This window comes from Triplophysa dalaica, chromosome 22 (genome assembly GCF_015846415.1).
Source record: "Triplophysa dalaica isolate WHDGS20190420 chromosome 22, ASM1584641v1, whole genome shotgun sequence".
Classification (NCBI taxonomy): domain Eukaryota; kingdom Metazoa; phylum Chordata; class Actinopteri; order Cypriniformes; family Nemacheilidae; genus Triplophysa; species Triplophysa dalaica.
In genome coordinates, this window is record NC_079563.1 from 7,233,605 (window position 1) to 7,259,041 (window position 25,437).

The 25,437-nt window shown below is 38.2% G+C and overlaps 1 protein-coding gene and 1 pseudogene across 1 annotated transcript in view; both read right to left on the bottom strand.

Moving 5' to 3' along the window:
• The window catches only part of sh2d3ca (SH2 domain containing 3Ca), a 39,755-nt gene extending 39,189 nt beyond the window's left edge, over positions 1-566 (bottom strand). Inside the window, exon 1 of the mRNA XM_056736443.1 lies at positions 403-566. Coding sequence (XP_056592421.1) covers positions 403-421 — 19 coding nt within the window. The 5' untranslated portion in view covers positions 422-566. The remainder of the gene's footprint in view (positions 1-402) is intronic.
• A 12,758-nt stretch (positions 567-13,324) lies between these two features.
• LOC130411417 (up-regulator of cell proliferation-like) lies at positions 13,325-24,624 on the bottom strand (annotated as a pseudogene).
• Between the last annotated feature and the right edge of the window lie 813 nt (positions 24,625-25,437).

Genomic DNA, 25,437 nt, shown 5'->3' on the forward strand with positions numbered 1-25,437 from the left:
ACCCTGTTACGATGATTTTGCATAATAAACAAATAATCATTTGAAGTGACACACCTTCAAATTATTGTAGTTTCACAAACTTGAACACATTGCTTTTAATGTTGAATCCAAATTTTGAACTGTCAACCCTGTCACCGCTCTGTTACCTCTCAGTGATTACAGTATGTCCCAACATAAATAAAATGTAAACTTAACGTAATGTGTATATGGGTAAACTTTATTAAAAAATGATCTGACAGAATGTTTAAATGATTTACATAACGTAGACACCCTGAAAATGAGCGTAACAAAAGCTACCTGTTTCCATAGAATGACCCAACCGACCAAAAAGCGTGACCACAGTGGAAGCTCAATGATTTAGTTGCTTCTATATGGCTTAATTCCTAATTCCAATATACTCACTCAGTTTACGCTTGATCATGATGTCCGACTCTGTTGGACAATACGTGGATGATCTTTGCCGGGCCCGGGAGCCGCAGGTTTATCTCTGGTGGCTCTGTTACTGTAAGTGTATAAGCATGTGTATATGCAGACAGAAGTAAGCTTCCGTTGCACAGCACCGCGAAAGAAAGACTTCCTGTGGTTGCTGGGCGGATACATGTTTTTTACTTAACAGCAAGCAGCTCTTTTACCCAATACCACTATGTTGACATGCTAGATTACTTTAAGGGTCACTCTGTCAAAGGTGACTCAAGTGCATTTCGATTCATTGCAAATATTATTAAAGATCGCCAAATATCAGTGTATGAAATCTGAATAATGTTTTGAAAAAAATGTCAGATACCACAGAATAAAAACTGTCAACGTAGTGCATAAATTCAACCATTTTATGCTTGGTTTTGAAGCACCGATAACTACAAGTATAGGGTTGCTTTCAGTATTGATCTATGTACACTGGGGTCCAATGTCACACCGCATTACCAGCGGTCAATGACAGCATGCAGTCCAGCTGTATGGACCAATAGCAACAACTTTACAATTTTAGAATGATTACAAGTTTGAATAGAAGTGCAGAATGTTTTGCAAATGCGTCACCATATTTAAAGCAAGACATTTTGTTGACAAATGCGTTGCATCTCACTTCCTTTTCACGATCTGCCCTTTATGGGTGTAATTTCCTGGAAACTGAACTGTGTGTTAGGGTGTGTGTTTGTGTGTGTGTGAAAGAGAGAGCGAGAGAGAGAGAGAGAGAGAGAGAGATAGTACTCTATGCAACTTAACATACTTATTATTGCTGGCATAATCTATTGGCACGCAAATGTATGGATTTTTGCGCTTTCCTACTTTCTCAAGCATAGCGTATGATTTATAAGTGATATATACTTATTGTATATATGTGAAATACATTTCATATATTTAATAAATAACATCAAAGCACAGGAGACAGATAACATATGATAACAGGCACAAAACATATGTTTATATATTAAAATAGTAATAGTGCGAAAATGTATTATGAATTAAACATAAAATAAAGCTTAAGTCATCACATATATTCAGGTAAATTTCACCACAGTTCAAAACTGTTATCAACTTGTTATTTAAAAAAATATTATTTAGCTGACAATGGTCAGTTTTGTGTGATTTTTTTAAATCTTATATTTAATTAAGTATGTATTTCCCTGTATTTGTTATAGGCCAGCATTTCATGAAAAAATGGCGAGTTCATCAACCTTCCAAGTAGTACCACATTCCTCCACTGGGTGGCGGCACAGACTGGGTCAATGACGTCATACCAAATACTTTCTAATTCTGATTTAAACTGACTTAAACTGCATTGACTCACGGAGCAGAAATAATAAATATTAAAACTTATTAATTAATGTGAACGTGTTGATTATTTGAAATACTTGTATTATTTGGACAGTACTCTGATGGTTGAAGCTCCATATTATGTTAAATCAGTCTGGTCCGTGTACGTTTTATTCATTTGATATCCTATATTAAATAAATTAATGGAAACTGAAAGATGACTCGTTTTTTCATTTTTCGTTTAGTTCAACAAACGAAAAATTAGATTTCGCCCCGATTTTTCATTTTTCGTTTGTCGTTTAAAAAACGGATTTCGGACTCAATATGCGATTCGTACATGTGGGCGGTGCTGTAACGCCCCTTTCACCCAATTGGTCAAATCGCTCACCATCCTGTACGGCCTTAATTCTGCCAGGCAGAATAAGAGTCACCTCTAGTCCTTCATTTTTAAGTTATTGCAAGTATGTCGGCGCGAACCACTGCTTATTGTTAACAGTGCGTGATATTTAAGCAGACATATCTGTTGCAATGTACGACATTTAAGAGATGCAGTATGCTGAATACCAGGGGTCTCCAACCCTGCTCCTGGTGAGCTACTCTCCTTAAGATTTCAGCTCTAACCCCAATCAAACACACCTGGGTTGCTTGATAATTACAGAAAGGTGTGCTGAAGCAGGGTTGGAGCTGCAATTTGCAGGACGGTAGTTCACCAGGTCCAGGGTTGAAGATCCCTCTGTATACAGTAATTTATGATGATTTATGATGATATAGTATCTTTCCAACAAAAGTCACCCATTACAATAAACACTTAAAAGACACAGACAGTCAAGAATAAGAAATGTGACCTCTTCAAAGTACTACAGAAGGTCTCTGCTGACACGCAGACATAGAAAACATACATGTGTAATAGCATAAGTAAAAACATTAACAAAGATCCTTTTTCACGGGGCATTGCGGGTGTTTGACAGAGTTGCATCAGTCCAGCTACTCACTGCCTGCTGCATGCATTTCGTCAATTCAGCAATTTATGTTCCTCAATTATAAAAAAAAAATAGCAGAATAACTCTGATCCCCATCATCTGGACACTATTCCCATCACTTGTCTACCCCTTGTTTACTGTCTTATTCCTTTGGTCTTGTTATTTGTCCGCTGTTGAATGTGTTTATGGTGTTGTGCTTTTTCCTGTGTCTCTGTGGATTAAATTATACCAGTTTGGAGTATCTGCTTGTCTTGAGTGCTTGTTTCACAAACCGTGACATCTGTATGTAAGTGTCTCTGTCGACACCTAGGGTACTTTACAGACTCGACTTTCACCTGAAAATTTAGATGTGCTGGTTTTTCTCAACAAAAACTAATCTGCTTTATAAATGGGTTTTTCATTCGGTCTGCATGAGTTTATTCAGAAATTGTTACAAAATCTAAACGATAAAACTAATATTTTATTGATGGGAGAGTCTACCCGCTACGCAAAGTCTTCTTCAGCACATACCAAAGATTCTCAATAGGGTCAAGGTGTGGGCTCTGTGGTGGCCAATGAGTGAAAATGATGTATATGTTTCCTTAACCACTCTTTCACAATTTGAGCCTGATGAATCCTGGCATTGTCATGTTGAAATCTGCCCGTGCCATCAGGAAGGAAAGAACCCATTGATGGCATAACTTGATCATTCAGTCAACTGACCTCATTCTCTGGGCACATAATGTTGTTGAACCTAGACCTCAAATCCAATGGGAGGCTCTTACCTATTTGCTTAGTTGAATTCATGCTGTTGTTGACTGTTTTTGAACGGGCAGTGTATATAACTCTGCTTTATAATTGGGTTTCTCATTCGGTCTGCATGAGCTGGTTCAGAAATTGTTACAAAACCAAAATGATAGAACTATATATTTACATTAACATTTAGTCATTTAGTAGACGCTTTTATCCAAAGAGTATTACAGAGAGGTCAGGGAGCAATAAGCGACATGTCAAACAGGAGCAATCACACAATAGGTACTGATACAAATAAGCCAAAGATAATTTAGATAATATCTACAGTACACATGGATGTCCAGTTCACAGCATATCTTCAGTACTGTAAGAAAACAGAAGCCCTAGTTTAGGCACAACACGGTTAGCATATCTATAAATCTGGTCACCTACAGATAGTCATTCCACCACCAAACACACACACACACACAAACACACACACACACACACACACACACACACACACACAGACACACACACACACACACACACACAGACACACACACTTCTCCCTCAAACATTTGCAAAACATAGTGATATGTAGATTCTCACAATTAGATAAAGCTGTTATTTTAAACTGGAAACAAAGAGTCAATGCCTAAACTAAAAACTAAAACAAAAGACAAATGCTAAAACTATTGTTAATCATACATACAGTGAGGGAAATAATTATTTGATCCCCTGCTGATTTAAGTTTGCCTGCTTACAAAGAAATGAAGGGTCCATCATTTTCATGGTAGGTTTATTTAAACTGATAGAGACAGAATATCAACAACAAAAAATCAGGGGGAAATGTTATATAAAGGTTATAAATTGATTTTCATTTCAGTCAGTGAAATAAGAATTTGATCCCCAAGCAAAACATAACTTTGTACTTGGTGGAGAAACCCTTGTTGGCCAGCACAGAGTTCAGACATTTCTGATAGTTGGTCACCAGGTTTGAACATGTGTCAGGATATATTTGAGTCCACTCCTCTGTCAATCTAGATAAGATAAGATTCAACCGATTCGTCAGGTATGGTGACCCATACCCGAAATGTGACCTGTGCTTTTAACCCATCCAGTGATTAGTGAGCACACACACAGCAAGTGGTGAACACACGTACACCCGAAGCAGTGGGCAGCTATCACTGCAGCGCCCGGGGAGTATGTAGGGTTAGGTGCCTTGTTCAAGGGCACCACAATCGTTACCCGCCGGCCGTGAGGATCGAACCGGCAACCTTCTGGTAACAAGTCCAACTCTCTAACCATTAGGCCACGATTTATATCTTTAAGGTTTCTTGGCTGTCGCTCAGTAAATTGTAGTTTTAACCTCCTTCACAGATTTTCTATAGGACTAGGGTCTAGAGACTGGCTAGGACATTTAATGTGCGTCTCCTTAAGCCACTCTTTGGTTGACCATAGTGGTGGAGAGGTTGAAATGGGAGATACAGATTCTGTTGGCAGGCCTCTCTTATATACATAAGATGATTTAGGAGTACTGTCTTAAAGTGACAGGACTAATCTGTGGGCCATGTAGGCACATAACCAATCTTTGGGGCCAGAATTCTTGCTTGTTGGTAGGGGATCAAATATTTATTTCACTGACTGAAATGCAAATCAATTTATAACCTTTATTTCCACTGATTTTTTGGTTGATTTTCAGGTTTTATCAGTTAAAATAAACCTAAACATTATAGGTCCTGCATTTATTTGTAAGCAGGCAAACTTACAAAATCAGTGTTGGGATCAAATAATTATTTCCCTCACTGTACATACATACATGCATACTGTACATATAATTTACTCGGATCACAATAATTATTGGGGAGAAGAATATTGATTGAATTTTTTATTTTTGGAATATAACTGATGGGGCAACTACGGTTAGTAGTAGTCATAATGGCCTAATGGTTAGAGAGTTGGACTTACATTTACATTTAGTCATTTGGCAGACGCTTTTATCCAAAGCGACTTACAGTGCACTTATTACAGGGACAATCCCCCTGGAGCAACATGGAGTAAAGTGTCTTGCTCAAGGACACACTGGTGGTGGCTGCTGGGATCGAACCAGCAACCTTTTGATTACCAGTTCAGTGGTTTAACCCACTAGACCACCATCTCCTTGTGACTTGTGACCAGAAGGTTGCCGGTTCGATCCTCAGGCCCGGCGGGTAACGATTGCGGTGCCCTTGAACAAGGCACCTAACCCTACATGCTCCCCGGGCGCTGCAGTGATATCTGCCCACTGCTCCGGGTGTACGTGTGTTCATCACTTGCTGTGTGTGTGCTCACTAATCACTGGATGGGTAAAAAGCAGAGGTCACATTTCGGGTATGGGTCACCATACCTGACGAATCGGTCACTTTCACTTTCATGGCGTGAACTATTTCTCCTTAAACATGAATCGATGAATGTTCCCAATCATCATTACAGAATGCTGTTTTAAGTTCAGCAATGTTCATAAACTTGTACTATAAAATTGTCGCTGTTGAAAGAAAATTATTTGTGATAAATTGACTTAAATTTCTAAAACATTTCAGGTCACATTTAGTTTGGTTACATGTGATGTTGTGAGAAAAAAATAATTTTTTGCAGAATTAAATTTTGTGTTTTACAAACTAACATACACATCTGCATGCAGGCTACCAACTGTGCAGATTCATGATGTTCCTTATGTGTGATGTTTGTTCTCAGAAATACAGCTACAACATATTCATACTTTATCTGTATGGAGAGTGGATAAATTAGATTTAAAGAGGCTGACACCCCCTCTTGTGGACAGCATTAAGAATTATGGTCATCATGGAATTTTTGGAGTTTGATCTAAATGATCTGTATCAAAGTTCGTGATATAGAGCCTATTCATCCACTTTTTTATAACAATAAACATTAAAATAAGTGAAAATTGGCCCAACTTGCATCAGGAGTAGACTTTGAACTTGAGCTAGCGCATAAAGAGAGATCGCATTTAGGCCACGCCCACACCGGGGAAACAATCCAACCCACTTTCTATTGCGGGAAAATGCATCCTTGTCATTTCTGATTTATAACAAAAAACATAACAATGCCTAAACTGCTGTGAGACAAGGTGCACAGAAAACAAGAGAAAGTCCAGTGAGCACGTCCCTCTTAACCTAGCGGGTCTAAGATATGCGAGGCTGTCTGGTGGTTGAAGTAAACATATTTTAAAGTGCAAACACTTGTCAGTATCGCACTCGTACAGACTCTTAATCTGCCGGGTAGAATTAAGTCCGTACAGAATGGTGAGCGATTTGACCAATCGGGTGAAAGGGGCGTGACAGCACCGCCCACATGTACGAATCCCATATTGAGTCCGAAATCCGTTTTTTAAACGACAAACGAAAAATGAAAAATCGGGGCGAAATCTAATTTTTCGTTTGTTGAACTAAACGAAAAATGAAAAAACGAGTCATCTTTCAGTTTCCATTAATTTATTTAATATAGGATATCAAATGAATAAAACGTACACGGACCAATTTGGCTATCCCTCTGATTGTAGAGGTTACTTATGGTTAAAATGGGAATCCCAGGGGCCTGTAGGCCCTCTGTGATGACCTTAACTATTGTAAAAATAAACTTTAAAATATTATTTTCAATAAAAGTCAGATTTATGTGGCTGTATTTATTTTTTAAGGTGTGTAAATTTCGGTCGCAAATGGCCTTAATTCTGGTTCACGGAGCACTCTCAGTTCTGGGTTTCATCAAGTCGAACGCGTGCTTACGTCGCATACCGCTGACAGTACAGAAAATCAATGGGATTCATTTTGAGTTACAGTAAAACTAAACAATCAGATCATCTTTCTAAACCGCACGCTTCTTTTTTTATAACTTTCTGCCATCTCGTGGATTGTTCACCAGCAGTCTCGTAAAGCGTAAGAGACACCCAAATGTTGGTTCGCCAACCGCCAAACTTCATAAGAAGAAGAAGAAAAGCAGAAAACGTAATTCAAAACAGCATGAAAACCAAACCATGCATTGCAGAGAATGCAATATCAAAGATCACGGCGAACTGTTTTGTGAGAGCACAGAAAGGGAGGTGTTGTCATATGGTTTCTTGGGGGCGTTTCAGAATGCAAATGACCATGAACGTAAATGAGCATAGTGCTTAGAATATGTGGTCACGTTTGATGAATACCGATTTGTTTCTTACTCATGATCATTCTGAATTTCATTTGAAGGACAAAATATAGCCTAGAACCTTTTCTATGCACTTTTGATAACAGAGGCTCTAGGAAATGTTCGGGTAGTATCACATTCATCCGCTGGGTGGCAGCACAGATTGATTTGAGAAGCCTTACACCAGGGGTCTTCAACTACTTTTCGTTGAGGGCCAGATTCCAAAAGTATAAATAGAATGCGGGTCAGCTTCCATATCATATTTTCTTGTTATTTTGTATTTCCGTTATTTATTGCATTTTGTTTCTTTTATACTGGTTTTGTTGCTTTTACTTACAGGTCATAAAGCATGCACACAAATATTGCATCCAACAGACCAGCTCAGTGACGGTGAGAACACAGCCGAAAGATTCCGGAGACGGCGTAGTAGAGGTTGAGGCGAACAGTGTTCCACTCGGCCAACGTGTAGTGGGTAAGGTGTCCTCCGGTGGACTGAGACTGTCACTACCCTTGTCCGGAGATTGTAAGAGATGGCGTGGTCGACTGAGGATAAGGCGATAACATATTCATGCACTTTCCAAAACAATTTTTATTTTGCTCATATCTTGTGTATGTAACTAAAGTTATGGCTGATGTCGACTGAAGAGCTATGATGTTCAGGAACAGAATTTAGAGAAAAAACGTCTTCAAGGTTAAGTGATGAAAATAAAAGCAAAACAGTCCAGTATCACAAATAAAAGTCTCTTTACAGTGGTAAGAGACTTACTCTAATAACAATTTAATAACAAAAATCCTGGTGTTGAAGTCTATGAAAAAACTGTACAAAACCGTTTGACTAAAACGAAAGTAGGAAAATGGTGCAAGACACACTTAAAGAACGAGAGCTCTGCCATTATCACTACACAAGGAAATTAACAAACATTACGGACAACAACTAATAAACAGTGACGCAAGTTTTACGTTGTTTATCATGTCCATACACTCTAAGAAAAGGCTGGGTTAAAACAACCCAATTTGGGTTATTTGGTAACCAAACACTGGGTCAAATATGGACAAACCTAAACGACTGGTCTACATACTGATGCTAAATAAATATACCCCTTGTTAAATTGATTTTTTTCCTGTTTAGGTTCACTTTTCTAGATGCTAAAGCTGACCTTGAGTTTTTTATGGGATATGCTGATGGTTTTAAATAAATGAAAAAATGTCCAGCCTTATCCCCTTTTTTATTTCTATTCAGGACTGACCTTAAAACCATTTTAAAGCGACTTGGATAGAAAATGGACCAGACTTCATGCCCAACCAGTAATCGCATCATTATGTCCACAACATAGTGAAGAGTACACTTCAGGCCTTCAGGCGTTGATGGTTTTATTCTAAAGCAAGATAAGTGTTTTTTGTGGATATTGAACCAACATCTGAAAGTGCAGTAGATGTTGGTGGACCCGCGCAAAAGTTTTTGAGGTTGGTGTAACCCCGGCATCCTGGTCAAATTCCTCTATACATCACGCCTCCGATTCATCCACATATGTACTAATTGGCTTCGTTACTCTGTCTCCTCTCCACCAATAAACTGGTGTGTGGTGGGAGTTCTGGCGCAACATAGCTGCCATCGCATAATCCAGGTGGATGCTGCACATCGGTGGTGGTTGAGGAGATCCCCTCTCGATGTAAAGCGCTTTGTGTTCCCAGAAAAGCACTATATAAATGTAATTAATTATAAGTATATTTTGCTGTATTATAATTCATGCAACATTCAAAGTAACGATTATCAATTACTGTTTTAGATCAAAGAAGCATCAAATGTTGAAGATGAAAAAGCAGCAATTGAGGAGGCAGACGACAGTCTTGCAGTCTTGTGCGGTTTGCTGTTAACTTCTTTGTTGAGAGAAGATTAAATGTTTTATGACAAGATTTAGTATTTGATTAAGTACACATTATGAACAGAACCACAATTTTGACTCATGATGTCTCAATAACATTTGATGCGATGTATAAAGTCAATTCTGTGGAAAAAAATCCTAGAGGCCTTAAAGTGAAGTACCTTTTTGTGATTGGTATTTTGGTTTATTTTCTCTTGTTAAATTGCATTTTTGTGCAGGTTTGTTTAGGAATTCAACCACTTGGACTCTTCAATGAAATACGGGGACACCCGGATCGGTTCTGTAGCATGTTTGTGGGGGATATGAGGCCTTGAAAAGGTGCTGAGAGGACACTAGATTTCTAAGTCAGCTTTTCAGCACCAGGGATACACGCAAGAGAGCTAGAAACCCAGACAATCATCGGGAAAGCTTTTCCAGAGTTTAGGTGCTACGTATGAGAAAGCTCAACCCCCTTTGGTGGATTTCGTTATTCTAAGTGTTATCAAAAGTCCGAGTTTTGAGATCTTAAAGAGCGTGATGGGTTGTAATGTGATAGAAGCTCTGTTAAGTAGGTAGGGGCTAAACTGTTTAAGACTTTGTAAGTAATTAAAGAAAGTTTAAAATCAATATGATACTTAATGGGTAGCCAGTGAAGGGGTGATAAAATTGGGGTTATGTGATTGTATTTTCTTGACCTGGTTAGAACTCTGGCAGCTGCATTCTGAACTAACTGTAGTTTGTTTATTGATGACACAGGACAACCACTTAGTAGAGCTGTAAGGTTTTTGACAAGAGAGAACCCAAATGCAGGCAGACACGGTGGTGAAGGAGTTAAACAGATATTTATTTAAAAAAAAAACACTACAAAGGGACAAAACAAAACCCACGATGGGGAAAACAAGACTGGGTAAACTAAACAAAAACAAGAACACAGACTAGCTAAACTAGAAAATAAACACTGGTACAAACACAAAACTAGACTTACTCGAGGAAAACAGGAACTTGGCAGACAAGGTCATTTCTACACGGAACAGCATACAGGTACAGACCGTTTACAGGTACAGGCCGCTTACAGGTACAGGCCGTTTACAGGTACAGGCCGCTTACAGGTACAGGCCGCTTACAGGTACAGGCCGTTTACGGGTACAGACCGCTTACGGGTACAGGCCGCTTACGGGTACAGGCCGCTTACAGGTACAGGCCGCTTACGGGTACAGGCCGCTTACGGGTACAGGCCGCTTACGGGTACAGGCCGCTTACGGGTACAGGCCGCTTACGGGTACAGGCCGCTTACGGGTACAGGCCGCTTACGGGTACAGGCCGTTTACATGTACAGACCGTTTACACGTATAACGTACATTGTACAACGAACGAGCACAGGACAATGAACACGAGGATGTTTTAAAGGGAGACAGACAAAGGATAATTAACAAGGAACAGGTGCTGTGGATTAAGCACTAAGGGAAAGCTAACGAGGAATGAGAGGGGCGGGGCAATAGACGAGACACGAGAAAGCGCATGACAGCAAATATCTAAGCCATGCCATGTTTGGCAACATTTCAGGGCTCCAGTTTACGCTTTTCTTTTTTTTACGGGCGCAAGTGGTGCCATGGTACCATGTTGCTATGATTTTCTCATTAATTCTTTTTTACTTCATAGGTGCGACTGCTTCTAATGTATTAGAGAAAATAGTGACAAGGTCATGTCATCAAGCGATTCTGTATTTGTTGGCAAGGTTATTAGAGGAGTCAGATCTGGCAAGTTCTTTACGAAACTATCTTTGGTAGTTGAGGTGATTGTTCTACCCTTTCGATAACGGGTTATACGACTGATTTCTGCAGTGCGCAGTGTACATGTGATAAGATGGTGATCGGTGACATCGTCGCTTTGAGGTTTATTATCGATATTGGTTAGATCGGCTCTGTGAGATATAATCAAGTCTAATGTATGATTAAGTCGATGAGTGGGTCTATTGATGTATTGTGTTACACCAAAAGAGTGTAGTAGCTCTTTAAACACCACTGCTAATGCACAGTTAACACTATCTACGTGGATATTAAAATCTCCAACAATCAGAACTTTATCGACGTTAACCAATAGGTCCGATAAGAAATGTGCGAATTCTTTCAGAAAATTGGAGTAGGGCCCAGGAGGTCTATATACAGGAGCCAATGTAAGAGAAAGCAATAGTTCTTTACTTTTGTTTGGAACAATTATGTTCAACGCAAGCACTTCAAATGATTTAAATTTATGCTCTGTTCTCCGAGTTGCGGTAAGAAAGTCTCTAAAGATTGTTGCGACGCCACCACCTCGACCAACAGGAGTCGGCTCGTGCATATAACCGTAGCTTGGTGGAGTAGACTCATTTATACCGAAATAATCATTTGGTTTAAGCCTGGTTTCAGTAAGGCATAGTATTTCAAAACTGTTGTTTGTGATCATTTCATTTAAAATAGCTGCCTTTGGATTTAGTGATCTAATATTAAATAGCCCAAACTTTAGCCGTTGTTTTCGCTCATTAAATATATTGTCTTTAGGTTTAATCACGATAAGGTTTTTTCTCTGACTTTTACAAAAATTATTATTTAGTTGTATTATTCGGAGGACAGACACAGTCTCTATGCATTTAGAAGCAGTAACATTTTTAACAGTTGAGTGAGAGGAACAAAGACTTTGGTTAAGGTTTGTACTTACTAGTCAAATGGTTTATTTGTGTCTTTAGACTCCTTCAGTCAAGATATGTGTTTACCTTGATAGTTTCATTTTTGTTTCCAATTACAATGACTTCTGTTTTTCTTTGTTTAACTGGAGGAAATTTTCTGTAAAGTTTTATTGTTTAATTGTGGAGAGAGCATTTCAACCAAAGTTCAAGTATTACAATCTATAAGAATAAAGCACATAACAATAATAATTCAAAACAATTTATTCAGGCAATATCTCATTGCATGTTGCTGACAAAGGAAAAACATGTTCAAACATTTAATTCTAAATGGTTATAAATCACAAACAGGGTTATCATAATTTTAACATTGAATGAAATTATTAAACTAAATTCAGAAAGATTACACCGATCTAATCTACCTGTAATATTCAGAAAAGAAATGTAGCCTCTAACTGATTCTCAACATCAGTGCTTTCGAGATCCCTCATGCACCATTTCTCCTGCTTTTACCTATAGAATTATCAATAGTAGTCTTTTGGAGTTCATAGGGTATCTGCTCAGAGTCCCTTTGTAGCGGACAGCAAGCCAAATCTGTTTACCACATTACCATGCTAAGACAATATTGAGTATACATGAGCTCATGACTGTTAATGTTCAGTGTCAATAAAGTTAATGAAAATTTAGCATAACAAAGCTAACTTGTATTCCTTAAGACTAATAAATATAACAAGGTTCTTAAAATGTGTGTCAAGAAAGAAATTTTAAAAGCCAATTCTGGCAGGATGACAAATGTAAAAAGTAAATGTTTAGCTAACAAAAAGAATGTTAAATTCAGTCAAATACAACATGCAGCAACCTTTTTGTAGCAAGTTACTTTAGGTTACATTTTTGTTTAAGTGGAAGAAATATTCTTTATATGGCATTAGAAGTGCATGGAAAATTACATCTGTACATCTAATGTTATTTTGTTTAGGCTGCACGTCACTGTTCTCTTATACATTAACTACAACATGCAACTTTTGAGAGTCTGATTTGCAATCAAACATGTTTTAGTTTTTTCTATGTTCTGTTCTTATAGTTGATGATTATTTCTATCTAGATGTTAAGTGGTCAAAATGTCCTCCTTGTCATCGTGAACTAAACTGTTTTGTGTAGATGCCAGAGGTGCAAGCTCCGATTTACTTTAAACTTTCCTCTGCTTGAGCTTTAGTAATGCTTTTCCAGGCTGAGGGTATGTCTGCAGGCTCTGCATTGTACCTTTCAGCCAACTGCTCATTAAACTGTGTCATCACATATTTCCAGTATGTAGAGGCTTCCATGCTTTTGTCTGGATCAATTCTCCAGTCTGGATAGATTTCACTGTATTTACTATATAGATGCCACTTCCCATTGGTTTTATGGCACCTGAATGATTGGCAGCTCTGCACCGATGACGTACAGATTTCAGTCACCAATTGTCTTGAATCAAAATCACGGTAGTGTCCAAGGCCCTCTGGTCTGTGAATTGAGAGGAAGTGTTTAAAGTGGGTTCTCCTCCAGCCTCACATGGCGCTTTACAGAATGGACAGTGTTTCCCACAGCCGTGAACTCGCTTGAACAGCACATCCTGTGGTTTTTCTTGAAGATGCTTCAATATCCCTTAATATCTCCCTGAAACCTTGCTTTCATTGACGTAATCATCTCATTCACAGAGTATTTTAGACACTCTGCAATGTTCTTCGTATTCACATTGTTCAGTGAACTGATTCTGTCCACAGCATCCTTGGGTAAATCAAACCTGTGTTTAAGATTCGTGCAAATGTTTTGGATGAATCCTTTCATGTCTTGATTCTCTGTGTCCTCAATGACTTGGTTTATTTCAATGATGACTTCATCCATGTGCTCTTTCTCCAGTTTGAACATTCTGTCCTTCACTGAAAAGTGCTTTAGGACTTTGCCAAGAATAAAGTCTTTTACAAACACATCAAAAGACTCAATAAAATCCACATATCTGTTAAAACTGAATTCGTCAATGAGACTTTGTAAGACCGAATTCTGAAATGGAATACGTGTTCCGAAAACCTGGGAATTTTCACCTAGTAACATTTTATCTGCCATTTTTCTGCCCAGGACCTTAGACCTATATTTTTCTATGGCAGGTTTTAGGCAAGTTTTAGTGAATTCCTCCGCTTTCTTCTGACACTGGTCTCTTTCATGAAAAAGATCTATGAATTCACTACGGTAGGTTTCTTTGTGCTTTTCCAAGGCTTTTAGTGGGTCGTTGTCCAGGATGAATTGATTGTGAATCTCTTGAAAATCTCTGCTTGCAAAGCCGCATATATGAAGTTTAAGGGACACTTCAAATTCTTCATGCTGCTTAAGATCTTCATGAGCCTTCAGTTTGTCATCAATCATGTTAAGAAGTTCCCTGATGTATGTGTCATCATAATCATCCCTAGTTTCTCTCTTTTTTTGAGAATATTGCCTGCAATCGAGGTTGTCTGCCATGTGTTGAGCTCTCTTGACTTACCATGTTGGCCCATCAAGGATTTAAAGAAAGCAAGCAGATTGTTGCCTTTGGAGAAAACAAATGTCTCAGGGCCATATGTATTCAAATCATTAACTGTGGCTAATCGCTGTGCCACTGAACTTCCTCTATCATTAAGATTTTTTCTCAATTGTTGTAAAACTCTCGACATTATAGTTTGTGTTTGTTGATGCTGAATTGGCAGTGTCATGACTGTCTCATGCCACATTTTGTCAAACGCTTTGTCCAGTTCAGTATCTGACATCTGTGACTTAGTTTTGCGGCAATGCTTAAGCAAGTCTAGCAATTTCCCCTCCATTCTATCCATGTAGGTCTTTTGAATCCCCTCCACCTTGATCATTCCATTTCGACGAGAAAGAGCTGCATTCAGTTTTCTTGCGATCAAACTTTAATGCTCCCTCTTCAGAGACGTGGCAGAATTGATAAAATCTTGGCGATAACGTTCCACAAGTTCGACATTACCCTCTTTTTGTTCATAGTATGACGTGATATTGTCAACAATTTCCTTTTCTCCTTTTGTAAGCTCAGCATCTGCTTCTGTTTCCAAACAACACTTCCGATCTTCAACAGTGAGATCCTCGGTTCCATGGTTCAGGATCTTGGTTTCAGCTTCTAATGCCCATGTGTGCACTTGCTTTCTTAATGCCCACTCCCATTAGTTGTGCTCTATGCACAGTTTTATGTATGCGTCAGCCACCAGGCTATTTCTGAAGCTAAAGATGAATTTCTCAAATTTCACAGCATTCCACAAGCTTGTGGTCCATTCAAGAAATTCACTAATGTTGCCGGGCTTGATGTTACAAGATCTCAAAGATTTAAAGATCTCCGTTATGTCTTTTTTAAGCGCATACACTGATTCAATATAGCAGGTATTCACTGGTGCCATTGGAGGGTTTCCATGCCACAGTCCTGGAATATAGTGGTTACAACACTCTCAGAAAAAAATGTACACTACCTTTAAGGAACAAAAGCTTGTCACTGGGGTGGTACCCTCAAAGGTACATTATTGTACCTTGAGTCAGGGGAGCAAATTTGTACCTTACTTGTTTGTGCCTTCTAAGGGCCAATACTGTACCTTTGAGGATCAATAATGTACCTTAGACAAAGGTACAATAAAGTACTTCTGGAAAAAGGTACAATTTTGTCCCATTAAGGTACCGCCCCAGTTACAAAGCCATTTTGTACCTTTAGGTGGCAAAAAAGTTCATTTTTATTCCTTAAGGAGTGAAAGAAAATATAGGCAAACAACAACTAACTGAATTTTAGACATTTATTTAAGTCCATATATGGAAAACAGTTTAATTCATAGATTCAATAATAATTAATCTCACAACCATACAATGTAACATCCCAAAATAAAATGCCACAATGTTTAGGATGTCATGTCTGATATAAAAAAAAACATTTAAAAAAAATTAAATACATTTTTTAAGAAGCATTTCATTGACCAACTGACAACTTCATACTGCCACTCCAAAAACAAAACAGCGATATAAGAGAATAGATACAGGGAATAACATAACCATTGCCTTCTTTGTCCTTTAAGAAAGGGTATTTCAAAATCACGGCCTTACACACTTTCACGTAGTCATCATTGGTCGGAAACCTGAAACAGCGATGCAAAAGAAGGTGAGGAATGTAACATCAGACATAGTATTAATAATTCAAATGCCGTGATCCAGTTGGGTTACAAAACTTACATTTTGATCAGGGCCATGGTTTCATGCAATGTTCTTATGATTTTGTTGTGATCGGATCTCTCCATTTGCATGGCGGTTTTTGGTCCAACTTTGTCTGAACATCCCTGGGAAATTTAGGAATGATGAAAGCTGCTGGGAAGGCTGATGATGGGATGGCATGACTATGATGAAATAAAACAATTTCATCTTAAAATGTTGGCAAATTAACCACACAGTAACAATACAAGTTAAAGTCCTTCAGAGTAAACGTTACTTCATTAAAAGTGTGCAAGTATCATCAGGAAAATGTAGTTAAACATTAAACTACCAGAGTCAGGTGAATTCAGATCCAGATAAAAAACTTGCCACTTTTACCTAACACTTACCTAAGTGGTAACCTTAAAGCTATATTATATTGCTATGAGATATAGAGTTATTTTCCATGGTTCTACTAAGGCCTAACGTTATAACAATGACATAACATTACTGTTACCGGTACCTTGATTCCGGTGTAGCCTTCTCTGAATGTACCGGTACAGGCTTGAGGGTTAGTTTCACAGTTTCTTTCCACTGCTGAACAAATAGGTTGAATTTTTCTTGCTTCTTAAACAATCCTTCAAAGAGGGATGAAACCAGTCCACTGCTTCTCCGTCAACTTCATTATCTAGACAATAGAGAAAAGAAAAACAGCAATGTTAACAACCATAGTGGTAACAGCATACAACAATTTAAAAAGGCACATTATGTCAAAAAGGCACATTATGTCAGAATGTAACGTTAATGTAAGTCAATGGGGAAAAATAGTTTTGATCGTTTGATTCATGGTGTATTTTCCCTCATTTGAAACACATTGAAAGTATTTGGGCGTAGCTAACGTTACCTCATTAGAGACGCTAGAAATGCGTCTCTCTCTCACACACACAGCCATGAATATTAATATAATGTAACGTTAGGACTATTTTATTTTTTTCCAGGACAGCGGGGAAAGTATTGAAATAAGTTAAAACCAATTATGAAAGTAATCGGTTTAGTTTTTAGCGTTAACGTTATTGCTACTCGAAAGGGAGGTTAACCGTTGGTCGGTTCTGTCCGTTAACCTGATGTTGGAATTTAACGTTAGTCTTACATGGTTTTACGAAGATGGTCTAAAGACAGTTTGCCGAGAAAATAAAGACTTTAAAAAAAAAATGAATTTCAGAACAAAACTGTTGGGCGGCAAAAACTTTTTTTTATCCATCGTTCTCCTTTGACGCAGTCCAGCTAGCTAACGTTAAATCAGAACAAAATACTTTTCGGCGGCAAAAACGCTTCACATCCAACTCAGACGCAGTCGTTTTATAGCTAACGTTGACGTTAGCTCGATGGTGAACTGTTGCTATAATAGTACTTATAATAATAGTATGTGGAATGGCAATATGAGACATAATACTGCTAATGTTTTAACTAACTAGTTAACGTTAATAATGGCAATCGTCAATGTCGAGTCTAGCAAGCTAATGTTGACAGAGTATGAACTTAGCTAGCTATGGAAGCAAATAAGAGACATAATGTTTCGAAATTTAACAGCCTATGAATACTTGATTTTGAATTATTTTACTTTGGAAACCATGTATCTGAATTTATTTGTTTCGAATTTACCTCTATGAAATTTAAATATGAAAATTCTTGATTTCCAATTTAAAAACCTGAATTTAATGCTCACAAATTCAGATACCAAAAAATCAACTTACTGAATTTCAGATAAAATACATTCAGATTGATCAAATTTGATTGCTCTTATTCAGATCTCAAATTTCAAGTTAATACTTTTCAAAGAAAACATCTGTCTTATTCGACTGCTCAAATTCAGATCGAAAAATTCAAGTTAAATATTCACATGGTAACATCCGGGCTACCCAGGATAGGAAAAACAGTTGAGCCCAGAGCCCGTCTGAAATTGAACCGAACCATTGAACCAAACCATTGAACCGAACCAATGAACTGACGTCGGGCGGCCTATCAGAGCACGACAACCTGACTGTCTGTCATGATCCAAGAAGAGGCCAAGGCACGGATATTAAACCTGTTAAGAAGATGACTTCTAGGGAAAACGAAGGTGCTCCGGTAAGTTTGCTGTTTATGTACAATCAGACTCTACAGAACAAAAGTATGTCGTTGCTAATTATTTTTTGGAACTATTATTATTATAATTGGTTCGGTTCAATAGTTCGGTTCAATGGTTCGTTTCAATTACAGACGGGCTCTGGGCTCAACTGTTTTTCCTATCCTGGGTAGCCCGGATGTTACCATGTGAATATTTAACTTGAATTTTTCGATCTGAATTTGAGCAGTCGAATAAGACAGATGTTTTCTTTGAAAAGTATTAATTTGAAATTTGAGATCTGAATAAGAGCAATCAAATTTGATCAATCTGAATGTATTTTATCTGAAATTCTGTAAGTTGATTTTTTGGTATCTGAATTTGTGAGCATTAAATTCAGGTTTTTAAATTGGAAATCAAGAATTTTCATATTTAAATTTCATAGAGGTAAATTTGAAACAAATAAATTCAGATACATGGTTTCCAAAGTAAAATAATTCAAAATCAAGTATTCATCGGCTGTTAAATTTCAAAACATTATTTCTCTTATTTGCTTCCATAGCTAGCGTTTAACAGTAAAAGTTAACTTCCAACTTGAATTAACAGCACAAACACTGATTAAAAATTAAAATACTTTACCTTTGAATTTACTTCTCTCCTCTTCAGTGACCTCTATCCCAAAATGAAATAACTCCGTGATTAAATCCTCCGTGGATAAATGTCGAAGCGCCATCCTCCCGAATTTGATCGACACTGACAGAGACTGACATTTGGAATCACTGTCGATTTACTCAAGTATCCTTCCGCGCGGCAATATTTATGCTTCCGCCGAGTCGAGCTCTGGCCTGTAGCTAGATCATTTCAATAGAACAATTATTTGTCTGTTTCATTCTAATATAAATAGGGTAAAGGGTTTAAAAATCAAATTCTTCAATACTGTTTGTGAATATAAATAATTACATAATCCTCATTAACATGATTAAAAATGATTCAAAGGGACACTACACACACACACACACAAAAGAAAAAAACATTCTGATTTATTTTGCCCATATCTCAAAACTTTTGGTTTAACAATTATTGAGTTTGAAAGTATAGGTTAACTTGTGTTTCTATATTAAGAGATTACATTTTCAGCATCCACTAATTCCTGCCATTTTACATTTAAAAATTAAGGTACAAATATGTAAGGGACAAATATGTACCTCACACCTCGGAAAGCCCACAATGTACAATGGAAGGTGCACAATTGTACCTTAAAGGTGCACAATTGTACCTTAAAGATACATTTTTGTACCTTTGAGGGTACATATGCAAAATTTGTACCTTAGGGAACAAAAATGGACCTGTTTGTACCTCTTTTTCTAACAGTGAAGTGTGAGTGTCATACTCCATCAAATTGGTAAATTTATTGAATTCCAACTTGTTCTCCATTTTGGCAGCAGTTTGTGTCATGTCATTAAGGTCATCCAGCATTAATTTACGATCTCTTATGTTTGAATCATGGGCTGAGATATCTGCAACATTCTGGTGTACAAACAAACACTTGTGTTTTTTACCGATTTCCTTCATCCTGAGGAAGGCATGAACAACGATCTGTAAGATGTCTTTCATTTCATTGGAGTTCTCCATGGCAATGTTGACTATTGTTACATCACTTAGTCCAACAACAAGAGTTGCTAACTCATTGTCAAGCTCAAAGCTTTTGTCTAGTTGTGCAAGCTCAGAGAACTTCAGTCCCTCAGTATCAATAATCAGTATATAGTCACAGATGTTGAGTTCTGCTTTGAAATCATTGGTTACTCTAATAAGCTGCATTAAAGCACCCCTGGTACATCTTCCACTGCTAACAGCAAACTGAACTCCAACATGGTGTTCAGAAGGGTGGACTTTCCTGAACTCTGGACTGCCGTATCGGTGACAACAACAATTTTGTTGTTGGGCATCACCAGTGTGTTTAATTCAGAGAGCACACTTGCCAACCATCTTACAGGGACAATTGAAGCATCGCCATCTACAAGTTCAAATGGAACTCCATCCAACAGTAGTCAAGCACAGACTCTAGGTAAGTTGTCCATTTGTTTTTGGTAAGGACTGCCTTCTGAGAGCATGACTGCGGCTTCATAAAGCTGGCTTATTTCACGAATGAAGTGTTCCACTCACAAAGAACTGTTTGAAATAATTTTGTCAAGATCGGCAATCTCCTTCTTGTTCCCAATGACATCTTTACATTTCTGTTTGTACCTTTCTCTGAGAAGAGAAAGAACTTTGTGCGAGAGATTCTCCAAAAGGATTCTTAACAATTTAATGAAATAAGCTCTAACAGGTCTTGATATTGCACTAATAAAGCATCTCATCGTCTTTGACATGCCTGTTGTGTATTGCTTTTTTCTAAATTCCTTAATTTTCATAGAAAGGTCACTTTTGTAGTTCTCAATACTCTGATCTCCTGCGTTCTTCAATCTGCATTGCTCCTTCTCTAACTTGGCTAAATTTAGCAAGATCTCGTTATGAAGGGGGAGCTCGGTTTTCTTGAACTGTACTATCCTCTATTTTTGATGTGATTTCATCCGCAAATGCTTTGGTGCTCTGACATTCTTCAGCATCCTCATCATCCAATATTCCAAATTCTCTTGCAATTTCAGCTAAATGAACAACTGACATTTTGTGATTGTTCTTCTCAACTGCTTCTTGCAACTTGGTCCGAATTTTGCTAACAAAGTCCGCATCATTCTGTTTGGCTTTAAAGATGAAATTGCTTTTGTTCAGATTGAGCTTTTTGACTGTAGCTTTTGTTCTTTCATTGTTTGAATCTCCCACATAAAACAACTTAAGTGCAGAAGTCTGACTGGGGACTAAAATATTCTCTGTATCTAAACTGTTGTGGTCAAAGAACACAAACACTGCGGTGGAGGCCTTGCAGAGAAAAGAGTACTGTGTTTCAAAGTCCTGTATGTCACCCCTCAAGTTTGCAACAGCTACAGGCTCAGGAAAGACATCAATGTTCCTATTACCACAGGGAAGATACAAGCTGATCTCAATCAAGCCATTTGATATTTTCTTTTGGACATTACCACAATCCATGTTGAAGTGTACAAAGGTGTCAATGTACTGTTGTGGATTGCTGAGTAACTTATTCAGAATTTCTGATTTGGAAATGTGGCATCTTCCAAGCCTAACAAAAGACACTAACGGTAGCTCTGACAGAACAATATTCTCTTCCACAAATGCACTCTGATCTTCTAAGGAATGTGGTCTGTACTTTTTCACAACATCTCTCATTGCCCAAAGCATAAGTGTGATTTGGTTCTCATCGCTGTTTGGAAGCAGAAGAGGTACAGAAAACTGAAACATGGACATTTCCCGTTGAAGAAAACTGTCAGAACAAAGGAACAGAGCAGTCAAAATGTCTAAAGCGTTTACTGACTGAAGATTGTCTGATTCATCACTCTCCTGACCATCATTCCACTCTGAATCATCTGTCTGTGCTTCATTTGATGAGGAAAACTTAACACTTCTTGCTGTCCTTTTTAGCATCATCAGTCTCTTCATAAAGAGCCATGGGAGATCATACAGGGACTCGACAGGCACTTCCAAGACACTGTTTCTGCCAATCTGCAGCACAGTGCTGAAAGTTATCTTTTTTTATAATGCTCTGCCAACCCCAGGTTCTCCAAAAGTTTCTTCATCATGGTACCTGTAAATTAAAGCACAATGAGTTGGAGAGTGGATGTAACCAAACAAATGCAGAGTTCATCAGTTTGTGTTCAATGTATTGTGCCCTTTGTAAACGCAATTACACAATATTGAAGGACCTGTATAAAGAATCCAACTAAAAACACTTGTTGATAATATTTACCATTTTTTATGGAATTTATTCTGTAAATGTGTATCAAAAGTCACTTTTCTACTGTTGGGCCGAGCAGTTCTAAGTATCTAATTATGACGGGCTAAACCAGCATACAGATTACATTTCATTCCATGATTTCATCATGGTTCTCTAAGCATATTTGATAAAAAAAATGGCAAAAATCAGGGCACGCATAAAACATTTTTAGATAAGAGAGCGAGAAACAGCATTAACGTTTCACAAAACAAAGTACAAGTCAAACCACAATAATTCAACAAGAACAGAACACTAAGAAATGCAGTCCTACCACTCATAAGACTTTGCACTGATTGAGTGAGATGACAGGGTTTAATGGAACAGAGATAACAGGATAATTAGACGCATGTGAGAGTGATTAAGTCTAATGAGTCTGTAAAAGACCACTGGCCCAATGACGGAATCCAATGGTGTGGTTTAAGGGATCTCGTGTTCTTCTTCTCCTCAGCAATTTCTACATGAAGTTATTTAAGAACTGTAACAAATTTAGTTCAATTGATCTGACTCAAATTTTAATATAATATAAAATAACTTGTATGACATTTCAAATGTATCTGTTGATCAAAGTTAACTTATCTATAATTCTCCATACTTTAATATTTAATATTTATTATTTATAGTTATTCTTTCGATTGGGACCTGCAGTCGCACAGTCTAATGCCCGCCGGGTTCATGGATCTCACGGACACAAAACAGTCAGTTCTGATCTAGTCAGAGGTTGCCAGATAAACTAATATCATTAAGTTTGGCCGCGATATGCTTGCTCAGAAACATAACAATTAGAGGTGCTCCGATTGATCGGTCACCGATCATAATCGGCCGATAATCACTTTGGGAAGTATGATCGGCGGTCTCTAAAAGGCCCATCCAGAAAAGCCGATCAGATGACGCAAAAATGACGAGAAATTTATTTTACGCGATATGAAAATGGCTTCACCGGTCTGGCAATTCTACAAGGTGTGTGAAATAGACAATGCTTTATCAATCTGATGCGTGTGTACTATGTGAATTCCACGATGCGGGAAGCACCCAAAACATTTTTACACCAACAACCTCTTTAGACGTTTGAGGGTTAGTCACTTAAAGGAGTGCGAGTAGTTTTCAAAGTTAGCCTCGCGCAAAGTGAGCGGGCAGTTCAGCAGCTCGAGCGCAACTCTGCTGCAGAGATCGCGTCAACCGAAGATTCATTTGTTCTACCAGTGATAGAAATATCTGAAGTCAATCGTCATTTTGACGCACTACAATAAAGGCGATTTGTAATTCCCCTTTTTATCATTTCGTGTCATTAGAACGTGATCGTGAAGAACGTGATTGTGAGCGGAAGGAGGTAGACTATCGCGAAGGGACGTGTGTTTCTATTCATGATCTTACTCTCAAATGTCTATTCTGTCATGATTCCGCTATCATATTATCTTTATTCTTATTCTTGCAGCGGAGTCATGACTAAGTCTAGGGTTTTGTGTGAGAAGGACATGGCATGGCTTAGATATTGGCTGTCATGCGCCTTCTCGTGTCTCGTCTATGGCCCCGCCCCTCTCGTCTCCTCGTTAGCTTCCCTTGAGTGTTTTATTACCCACACCTGCCTATTGTAATTATCCTTTGTTCGCAGAGGCGGTCTTAACATAGAGGCATAGGTAGGCGGCTGCTTGGGGCCCCCTACCAGCGGTCATAATAGGTGGGCCCCGAACCAACCTTATTTTTTATTTTTATAAAATTTAAAATAAAAAATAAACAAAACCCTTATCATCATGAACACTTCAAAGCATGGTAAATTATATTAATATTCTTAAGAAATACGTTGAAACTTTGAAGTAGTAGTTAAAATGTTTCATGTTTATCTGTCACTACACACATACACCCCCTTCTATCACAATGAAATGGACTCGTCCGTAACCGTGCGCGCTGCGCGGCGCGAAAGATAAACACAGAGTGACAGGACTGGGTTTGTACACAAACAGAGACGAATCACGACAAAAATAAACGCGAAAATGAAACGGTCTTACCCAAGCGGCTCAGATAAAAGAAAAAAGCGAAAAGACATCGATAAATACTTGGCAACGCTGCCAAAGATGACAATTTTTTTTAGTGCTGTTGTTGAGGGCACTGACAGGAACAACAACGGCGTCCAAACTGTACAGGCCTGTACAGCAGCAGCAGCAGCTAGCAGTGAAGTGGCGCTAAATAACGTGAACCAAGATGAAATTGAAGAGGACTTCACGTTGTTGCCGCCCGCTGTCACCGGCGACAGTGTCAATGACGTGGAAGAGTTGTCCAGTGGTGGCCACTTTGACACTGATGATGACCATGATGGGGCTTTGGTGAGTCAACCGCCTAGTTTAGCTAGTAATAGCCACAGCCCTACACTGATAAAAAATATTTTGTGGTGACGTAAATAACGTTACTACAGAAAAACCGAATTTAACCCTTATGTAATGTAATCCAGGGGTCAGCTGTGGCCTGGTGGTTAGAGAGTTGGGCTTGTGATCAGAAGGTTGCTGGTTCAAATCTCAGTGCCAGCAGGTCATTACTGAAGTGCCCTTGAGCAAGACACCTTACCCCTGATTGATCTGCAGTGATGTGTCACTGTATACAAACTACTTGTAAGTCGCTTTGGACAAAAGCGTCTGCCAAATGAATAAATGTAAATGTTATGTTGGGGATGTTTTCGTCCACTATGTGTTGACCTGATAGAAGACATCACATAGGACTCTCTGTGTCCTATGTGGTGTCAGAAGCATGTGATGTGGAGAACAATCTCTCTCTCTCTCTCGCTCTCTTTCACACACATGCACGCACACACACCATATCATGTACATAGGTTTGTTTCTAGAATGTTAGAAATGTTCAATCTAAAATGTAATGTCAATTCATCTTGTACACAGGGTTGTTTGTAGATTTTTTGAAATGTTATATTGATTTGATCTTAAAAAAATAATAAACAGTGCTAGTTTTCCTGGCATTTTGGCAAAGACGTGTTAAACCTTATTCTCTATTGGGATCCATCGTGACTATTAGTTTGTGTGGTGGTACACTTTGTGTGTTCTCTGCTGTCCATCTTCATTTTGAAGTAAATATTTTTCTTTTAAAGATCGGATAGTGAGGCCCCATACACACCTTCG